Source organism: Austrofundulus limnaeus, unplaced genomic scaffold, assembly GCF_001266775.1.
Source record: "Austrofundulus limnaeus strain Quisiro unplaced genomic scaffold, Austrofundulus_limnaeus-1.0 Scaffold97, whole genome shotgun sequence".
NCBI classification, from domain to species: domain Eukaryota; kingdom Metazoa; phylum Chordata; class Actinopteri; order Cyprinodontiformes; family Rivulidae; genus Austrofundulus; species Austrofundulus limnaeus.
This window is the reverse complement of record NW_013952499.1, coordinates 860,537-870,100: the sequence shown is the minus strand read 5'-3', so window position 1 is coordinate 870,100 and position 9,564 is coordinate 860,537. Positions and strand designations below refer to the sequence as shown.

General features: G+C 38.4%; 2 protein-coding genes across 3 annotated transcripts in view; both read right to left on the bottom strand.

The window, feature by feature from the left end:
* The window catches only part of ncstn (nicastrin), a 12,833-nt gene extending 5,123 nt beyond the window's left edge, over nt 1-7,710 (bottom strand). The window contains exons 1-12 of one of the 2 annotated variants that reach the window (XM_014013006.1): nt 7,606-7,710; nt 5,675-5,776; nt 5,216-5,339; nt 4,946-5,067; nt 4,533-4,678; nt 3,776-3,920; nt 2,480-2,592; nt 1,703-1,855; nt 1,507-1,611; nt 1,257-1,334; nt 831-1,000; nt 622-724 (exon numbers count right to left, since the gene is read on the bottom strand). In XM_014013006.1, coding sequence (XP_013868460.1) covers nt 622-724; nt 831-1,000; nt 1,257-1,334; nt 1,507-1,611; nt 1,703-1,855; nt 2,480-2,592; nt 3,776-3,920; nt 4,533-4,678; nt 4,946-5,067; nt 5,216-5,339; nt 5,675-5,776; nt 7,606-7,663 — 1,419 coding nt within the window. In that variant the 5' untranslated portion in view covers nt 7,664-7,710. The remainder of the gene's footprint in view (nt 1-621; nt 725-830; nt 1,001-1,256; nt 1,335-1,506; nt 1,612-1,702; nt 1,856-2,479; nt 2,593-3,775; nt 3,921-4,532; nt 4,679-4,945; nt 5,068-5,215; nt 5,340-5,674; nt 5,777-7,605) is intronic. The other variant, XM_014013007.1, reaches the window with a different exon arrangement.
* A 544-nt stretch (nt 7,711-8,254) lies between these two features.
* The window catches only part of copa (COPI coat complex subunit alpha), a 15,662-nt gene continuing 14,352 nt past the window's right edge, over nt 8,255-9,564 (bottom strand). Inside the window, exons 27-30 of the mRNA XM_014012997.1 lie at nt 9,296-9,406; nt 9,056-9,217; nt 8,782-8,976; nt 8,255-8,597 (exon numbers count right to left, since the gene is read on the bottom strand). Coding sequence (XP_013868451.1) covers nt 8,538-8,597; nt 8,782-8,976; nt 9,056-9,217; nt 9,296-9,406 — 528 coding nt within the window. The 3' untranslated portion in view covers nt 8,255-8,537. The remainder of the gene's footprint in view (nt 8,598-8,781; nt 8,977-9,055; nt 9,218-9,295; nt 9,407-9,564) is intronic.

The following is a 9,564-nucleotide window of genomic DNA, read 5'->3' as shown; positions in this document are numbered from 1 at the left end:
GAGACCGGGGAGTCTGGGTCCTCCGGAGGACCCGGCCTGTCGTTTTGGACACAGCCTATATTGCCTTATATGTATTAGCTCAGTGCTAGCGCGACAAACAAGCTAAACTGAGGTCCTGAGTCATTCCTACCTTCTCCTCTCTGTCAACGCTCTCCAGTTTCATTTAAAAGAGTCGATCATCAGATATTGTCCAAGATTAACATTCAGGGTGGATATAGCTCGCTCACACCGAGGACCTATCCACGTCATCATTTACCCAGAATGCTTTGCGTGTAAATAAAATGGCCCCATCTGTGTAATATATTTTAAAAAAATTTGTGCAAAAATTATAAAAACTGAACAGCCTACAGTATTTGTACAGTCTTTATTTTACAGTTAAAATAAATGTTTATCAAATAAAGTCTAATGTTACAAATAATTGTGGATCCCTTTAAAAAAACAGACATTTTTAAATATAAGGTTAGTAAAAAGGCAGAACATATGTGAGCAGTGCATTCTTGTGTTAAACAGGTTTCTGTTGTCTGTCTAGTTGAAATGTCCAGTCTAAAGCACAAAAACACAAGCAGTTGAGAGACCGAGTTAACTTTAAAAACGTGTCCAAATAGAGAAAATAAACAACACCTTTGCTGTGTCTGTAACAAAGTTCAGCTGCTCCTCCGGCGTCAGGTCCAGGGGGTACGACACGTTCAGGTAGTCTGTGTTGTCAAACATGCTCTGGTAGTATCTGCACTCAGAACGGAGAAAATAAATAATCATTGTTTACCGGAACTGAACTACACGGCGGTACGGTTACCATGTGTTGAAACAGCTTTAAATGCTTTTAATAAAACCTGTTGGTGAAGCTGGMTCGGTGGTTCTCAATAACAACACCGGGGATGGGCCGGGCCAGCAGGAACCGCTGGAAGGATGAAGGAGGAAGCGGCTGGGTGACGCCGGGCTCCTCCACGGAGAAGTCTAAGCCTTTGGCAGCTGAGTTCAAAGTGTTGACGATCTTCTTCACCTGCAGCGGACCACGTAAAAGAACATTTAATTATTAAATTGAAGAAATTTATAGTTAGTACTGATTAAATACAACAAAATCACAAACAGCACCGCACACTGTGAGCTTTACGTTTTTACAGCTGCTTCTTTTATTGAACTGAAGGACTAAAACGGATTGTTAGCAACTTTAAAAGCAAACTAGAAAYGCAAACTAAAGCAATAAATACATCAGGGTAAAGAAAACAATGTGGTGTTTTATATTTAAACTGGTAAACCTCTTCATTGACGCTGCTGTTCTTCCTGGACACAGGGTCWGAGTGAAGCCAGAGCTTTGAGTCACCGTGAAGACCCACCTGGAACGAGAACATTTATTGCATTTGTTTTCTCCTTTCACTCCACGCCGTTCTTCTTTTTTTATTTTTAACATATATAACAAGTTAAAACAAGTTTGGCAAATATAAATGTTTCTTTAACACTGAACAGGTTTAGCTGATTCATCATTTTAGTCAAACGTGCCCAGCCTACCTGTCCGACCTCCAGGACTGAGTGAACGTTGTCCAGGTCCACAACAAACTGGTTTTTCTCCATGTCGTAMACCATCTTTGAACTGCCAATGTAGTCAAATGTTTCCTGTTGTTAAAAAGGAAAAAAAAGGTATAAAAACTTTTAAAGGCAATCTTAATTACACCAGGCGAGTTTTGTTTGTCAGAGATAATCTGACCCCGTGGAAGAAAGTGTAGAGGATGGTTCTGTTCAGCTGATTATCCTGCGTGACGTTCCGCAGTGCGTTGGCAGCTGCCAGCAGAGTGACCAGACCAGAGGCGGTGCTCTCCGCGCCGGGAGCCAGATCAAAGAAAAACGAGCGGCTATCGAGCTGCAGGGTAGAAAAGAAGAGAAAACTGGCTCATTTCCTCAACGTTTCAATAAAAACAAGGCTGGAAATGTTTAATTCACAATCACTTTATGATCATCTGTGCACCGAAGGAGCTCAACTCACAAGTTTTAGAAACCTTTAAATTATTCTTTTATCAGGAAATGCATAACATTTAAATTATTATTCAGAAGTAACTAACAATCTCAGTTAATTATGGTTGTGAAAACTTTAACCCTGGAAAGACTATCGTAGACTGTTTTTTACTGAAGACTGAGAACAAATTAGACTGATTATTTAACTACAGAGCCATTTTAAGCATTTATGAGTTAAATAAGCAGGAAATCTATGAAATCTTGTGTTTTTATGCACGTTTTCACTTCTGGAAGACTAAATRTTGCTTTTATACATTTTAAATAGAGCAAATAAAGAAAACAGGGGCGGATCAGTATTTTTGCAGAGCTGTAACTGCAGCACAGCTTTTAGTCATATGACTGCTTCTTTCTGACTCACATGAGCCTCAGCCCTGTTAACAACTAGCACGTGTTCTCCTCCTGTAGGTATTATCAGTGGATATTTTTCTGTCCAGTTTTTCTTAAACTTATATATAAAAAAACAGAAACTCACTCTGGCTGCTGCGATGATCACAGTCTCTCCTGCTTTGTGGCCCTTGACCGTGTTGTTCAGAGGATTGGTGGTGGCCCAAATGTTAAAGTCACCCAGAGGGTCACACACCTCTTCTAACAGGAGAAGCAGGAAGCAAACATGACATCACTTCAATTGTAATTTTTAAAAAATATCTTAAAGAAACAGCACGAACCCTGAGTCCTGAGGGACTGATGAAAAAAATGAACTTTTAACAGAATTGTTTGGAGTTTAAACAAGCAAAACATACAATAAAATGAAAAAAAAAAACTGTAGCTAAAAGCAAAAATAAGCAAACCTGTTGCTAAAAGCCTAAATTAGCCAAACTGTACATAAAAGTTAAAGTAAAAAAAACAGTAATTAAAGCTAAAGATGGCTAAACTGCAGCTATATGCCAACATTTGCTACTAGAAACCACAAGGTCAAATTTAAAATAGTAGCTAAAAGCTAAAATTTGCAAAACTTTAAAACCTTAAACAATACTGTTGCTAAAAAGAAAAAAAAATCAAACCATATATAAAAGCTAAAGTAAAAAAAAAAAAACAGTAATGCAAAGCTAAAAATGGCTAAATTGTAGCTATATGCTAACATTTGCCAACATAAACTATATGGTCAAATTTGTAAAACAGTATCTAAAAACTAGAATGTGCAAAATTGCTGCTAAAAGAAAAAAAACTGTAAAAGCTGAAGTAATAAAAACATTAGCTAAAAAATGCCTAGATTGTAGCTAAATGCTAACATTAGCAAATAATAACAGGTCAAATATTTAAAACAATAGTCAAGCAAAAATGAGCTAGACCTTAGCTAAAAGCTAAAATCTGCAGAGCAGTAGCTAAAAGTAGCACAGTAAGACAAAAATAGAGAAAATAATCTAAAGCAGACGTCAAAGAACAATGTTTTTGAAGGAGCTGAAGAGTTAATATATTTCTATCTTTTAAAAAATAAATAAAAAATAACCAAGAAATAAATAAGTTACAAAAACCAAAACTCACAGCACACTGTTCCCGAGTGAGCTGAACGATTTGATACATGAATTTTTAAAATAGCACCAAGTACGTGGAACTACTTTGAAAAAGTATAAAAAAAACTGAGGGAAACAAATGCATGAAAGTAGTTTTCACTCAGGACGTTTTACTTTCCACTGGTTTGAGCTGTTTTAACAGCCAAAAACTAGAACTAAACAAATAAATAAACCAAGCAGAGTTTGAGTTTCTAAAACACAGACTCAACGCTCATAAAGCAGCTGTTTGGTTTTTTTCTCTCGGGTTGTGTAAACACCTGGGTTCAGGCTGAAGCTGAGGCTACCTCTCCTCATGCAGGTGACCGTGTCGGTGACAGCAGACATGTGGGAGAACAGCTGCATGGAGCACAGCGGGTACTGAGGGCYGCTGCCATTCACCGGCCGGTTGTGGTCCATGTAGCACTGTCAACAAAGAACAGCACGTCAAATGTCACCTGTGTGGGTTTACATAAACGCACACCTTGATTCCTTCAGCATCTTAAATAGTTTCCAGTATTTGGAACAAGTTGAAGCAGATGCAGCTGAGCCCGGTGGTCTCGTTCTGARGCGTGCTTTAAAGCAGTAAAATTTAACTACTGTGTTCAATACGAAGCTTTTACCTCATAGAGTAGCTGCCATGGAGGATTAAAACTAGAAATGGTTCTGTTCATTTACCCAACTCTTTGCTTAAACACGTGCAAATAAACCCTTAAAAGTAGCAAAAATWTGTCAGAAAACACAGTTAACTATATCAGTGACATGACACTGAAAGATGAAATAAAACAGAACTGAAAGCCACATTTCACGCTTCAGCTTTGAGCTGTTTTCAAAACACAGCTTGTGTCATTTTGTTTTTCACAAAGATAAAAAAATAAAGTAAACAATCTGTAAATAATATTCCACATCATAACCTACATGGGGTTTTTTATAGTGCTGCTTTTGTCTATTAGCAAAAAAAAAAACAACAACAACAAAAAAAAGACTACCAAAGGACTAATTTTTTTAATGGGATTAAAAGATCAAATTATYGTTTACCTGTCGTATAACCTGCGTGTCGTTGTCGTCCTTTAGAGAAAAGATGGGGAAGTCRAACTCCTCGTAGGACAAACTGTTGCCCAGAGGGTTCCACAGCGTCACGTTACAGTGGGCCATGGTCGGGTCGTAGTCCTCTGAATACACACCTAATGACAAGAAGAACATCAGTGAAAAGAATTTTCATGAGGCGCAGACAGAATCCAAATGTTTCTTAAACACTGGGTTAATAATAGGAAGCTAAAAGCATAAATGTGTATTTTTTGTCTATATTAAACTTTTCCAACATTACAAACCACACTTATTGCAATCATAAGGTAAACATTCCCTTTACATTAAATTGATGCTTACATGCTAAAATATTAACATTCTGGGAGCGGTTTGGCATTAAAATAGGTATTATATAGCTATTGTACCTGTGTTCTCGTTGGGACAGGTGTTGTGCGGAGAGAAGCCGCCTGGCAGATTAGTGTTCGGTGCGATAACAACAACTCCAGCCACTCTGTTGGAACCGTTCTTCAGCTTCATCATGATGGATCTGAGGCACGGACAGGTAACGAGGGACAGAGGAAACGATTCAGGTAAAACAACAAATCGTTCACTTTTCGAAGCAGATGTAGGATGTGTCAAAACTACTGAGTGATCAGATAAAATTGCTTCCATTTTGTGAGACAGATTAGCGAAACCTTGTAAATAACGCGGACTCCAGGATGACGATGTAGGGAGGGTTGGGACCGGTTTGCAGCACCCAGTCCAGGTTTTCCTCCGACTCGAGCAAATGGAGCACTCCCACATCGCCTGACAAAGACGCTGGAATCCAAAAAAATGACACAAAATTAAATATCTGTGCTTCTACTGCAACAGCATCCAACCACAAAGGGAAAAACTACATTTATTCAAACGTTTAAAAACACTGAACAGTTCAACAAGTTCCTGCCCGTAGCAAAACTCCACCATTTATCTTAATCACAAAACACACGGCGTGTCACATGACACACTGAGGCACGGCACAGCAGCACACACTCCTCACAACTCAAACTGTGTTGGCTCGAAACAAAAAGTTCCCCTTTGTAGTCGTCCATTTTAACCACTTGAAAGAACAAATAACGGATCTATTGTGAAGATAAATGTGTTGCAATACTCACACTGGCAGCCTATTTGATGAGTTGCATTAAGCAATCGCACACACGGAGAACTGTGATTCAGGTTCACATAAATCTTGTCTTCCACTGAGTTGCAACCGACTCCTGCAAAAAAATCAAATAAATAAATAAATAAACAAATAAACAAAGTTGTATAAAAGGATAATTTWAAAAAACTGCATCATTTTACCATTTAATAGGAGAAAACTCAGATTTCTAACAGGGTTGGGTAAAATAGTGTTGTGTGCATTTCGTCAGAAAAACTGTCAACAATATTTGCCACTTTGCAATGACAGCAATTAGTGCGACATGATCAGGCGTGCATGTGAGCCCGATGGTGGGAGGCAACGCACAGCAACTAACCCTAACCCTACGAACTTGTTGAATCACCTGAAACACTGACATAAACTGGAGTAAGAGGAAAGCCAGAAAAGGCAGACCAAAGCCACAACGTCGGATACAAGACCAATTGTCGTCCGTTAATCGTCTTATTGATCATTATCGGCTAAATGCCACAACTAATCGTGATGCAGTTTTTTGTCTGCATTGCCCAACCCTAATTTTCAACACAATAATTACAGAGTAGCTCTTTCTCCAAGACTTCACAATCATTTTATTTTCAGCTTTTTCCCTGCAAAACATTTAAGGTAAACATAGAAGAACCCTAGAAGATGCTGCACCCTTATCACCTTAATGTAGGAGACAAAAATGCTTCATTATGAAGACCTGAACAAAAACAAGACAGTTCCTCAGAACATTCAATGCCTGGCCACTTTTCCAAACAATAAATCTTATTATAAACCTCCATTTTATCACCAGCTAAGCAATAATTAATTATTATCAAAATAAAAATTAAAAGGGACTTTTGAGTCATTTATGCATTCCAGTTTTTTATATTTTGAATCATACAAAGTTAGTCCAAGTTATGTAAACACTCTGCTCTGGCTTTAATAAATGTTGTACAAAGGCAAGTTTCAATCAAATCAAACTGCAATGACAGATCAATCATCGTAAATTGTCAGCATCAATGAGAAACCTGTTGAAATCTCATTTGATCCTGCAACCCAACACACAATATCTGAATCTAAAAACAATGTTAGGGAACAGATAAAAGTTCAGTTAATAAGACTCTGGACGAAAAAAGAAAGTGAAAGGAGTTCAGGCTCACACATAATAATCCAAGATGTTTGACGCAACAATATAAGTGCACCAATGAGATTCTGGGTGGGTTAAAAGCCAAATAAATAAATAAATACACACAATGATAACAGCAGACAAACTGGGGAATCTGTAATGAGTAGAAATGAATTACTAGAACTCTGAACAGAGTATGGATTAGAGAGAGTTAAATAAACATAGCTGTTTACTTTTATTAGGTTATTGTTCGAGCCTTAATAAACAAATGAGCACCGGTAGTAAAGTTTGTCATTGTTTATTTTACTAGATTGTGTAAACCTAAAAGGTCTAAAAGTGACATTGCTCGTGTACGCAATTTGTGTGGCAGTGGCATTACATCAAACCACAAACATTAGCTTTATTTTATTATGGTTATGGAAACAAATCCCTGACGTTTCGGGTGGTTGCCTCAGGGAAATCACGAGCAGTCATGCTGAAGCCGAGTAACTCTTCTGAAGACCTAAGAAAAGTAAACCTACCGATGCTTATAGACGGATATGTGAACATTTTAGGTTTTACATTAATGGGAATGTATAAAAATATAGTCCAGCCTTGAACGTCGTTGTTAAACTAGTAAAAAGGAGAAAATCCAGGTTATAGGCAATCAGGAAAGCTGCTGTGTTAGCGCTAACTAGCCTAGCATCCGGCTAACCCGGGTACAAAGAAGTCCTTCAAGATGAATCCCGGAAGACAAACGCGCTTCCATCGGCGGTACATATGTTGGAACACAAGCTCAGCGGTGTATAAATTCAACTTACCGGCGAAAAACAGACAAAACAATAAGTTAATGATCCATTTGCTCGACAGCAAATCCATCTTCCTGGTTTGAAAAAGCGGAAACAAAAAACAACAGGAAGTTGACATCCGGGAAACATTTGTTCCGCTGTTTGGTTCCGCCTCACAAAATGGGATTTAAAGCTCCAAAGTCTATCAGAGGCCATTTAGGGCATATTTTATTCTTGAGCTTGTAATCACTATCATCATGAAATCTTCTATGATTAGGTTTGTTTATTTATTTATTAAGTATATATTTATTTATTACATAATTTAAGATAAACTAAAAAGAAGTAAAAAGGAAAAAAAATTGTATAGGTCCTCTGGACGGGTTCTTCTTTAATGAAACGTTTCGTCTCTCYTCCAAGAGACTTCTTCAGTCTGAGAGTTTCAGGCTGAAAAGAAGTAAAAAGAAGTAGAGTGGTTTAAAATATCCTGGTTATGTCAACTTTTAGTGCTACCCAAGAAGGGAGTGAACCTTTCAAACTTTATATCCAGGATGTCTATTTTGTGGTAATCCATCAATAATCCAGTTTCACACAATTGTTATATAAAACCATGCTCCCACTACTTTAAATTTACTACCAAGTTACCACATTAAACACAATACCACATCAAGGAAAACAACAGAAAGATGCAAACTGGACTTTTTATTATAGTTTTTCCAGATACAAGTAGCATTGCCGTACATTTTAACTTTTTTTCTACTCACACAAAGTCAACACAGAGTGTTACTACAGCAGCAGTTGCAGAAAAAGCTTACTGTATGATAAATTTGAAGTTTAAGGAACAAACTTAAAAGGACAGAAGAGGTTAACATCACTGTGAAACAAATATAACTCAGCTTCCCATTTTCATGTCATCTTTTAAAGTGTGGCTTTAAAGGATGTGTTCTGCAGATCATTTTCTTGTCTTCTTAGCGGAACTGGAGTGGACTCACACGCAGACCGATCACATCCTTACCGATCTCTGTCACCTAGAAAAAGGAGGTGAAAATAAAAATTAGATTTTAAAAGAAAAGCAACAAGTACAACTGAAGCCTCTATTACATTTGGCTCACATTTTATCTTCTTAAAACCCTTTTTTTTCTTAACCCCAGTGTGGCTCAGTGTCATACAAGGTCTGTTTTACTAATTTGAGGACTTTGTGTTTATATCTACCTGTGTGACCCTGCAGATCTGGCCTTTGTAAGGAGGGCAGTAGCAGGCTCCAGACAGTGGGCACTTCTCCACAGGACGTCCGCGGTACAGGGGGACAAAAGAGGCGGCGCACAGATCAAACGGATTGTGGGGGTCATAGTTCAGCTGGTGGGTGTCTGTCAGGGTCTTCTCGCAAGCTGCCAAAATTTTGCGAGTCTAAACCATGAGAGAGTTGATCAAAATTAGAACATGATGATTATCACACTCAAACGATAAAAAACTAACGAAAACAAACCTGCTGGGCGACGTCTGGTTTCGGGCCGAGCTCGAGGAGGCGTCGAGCAAACCCTGCAGCCGTTTTGAAGTTGCGAAGCTTGAAGAAGAGGTTGAGGGCCGTGCGCAACACCAGCACCATGTGGACCGGCTGGAGATTACAGTGGGTGAAATAAGCAGCCATCTGCAAAGAAAACACATAAGATTTGTTTGAGTGACAAGAAACGGACACATTTAGTTCACACACAGGTCATGTATTTACCTCACAAATCCTCTTCTGTTGTTCCAACGTTTCTTTGGGCAATTTCTTCCTCTCAATCTCCATGGTCAGACCCACTATGTACTCCTTGCATATAGTGAGGAGCTGCTGAGCCTGAAAAAACACCCAACAAAATATATTTATATGGAAATGCACCTCAACAACGGTCCCTATAATCATAGTTTATAGCAGGGCTTCTTAACCTTTTTGACCTCGGGGCCTAATTTGTTGAACATAAAGTGGCACGAGGCCCAGTCAGACATTAATAATGT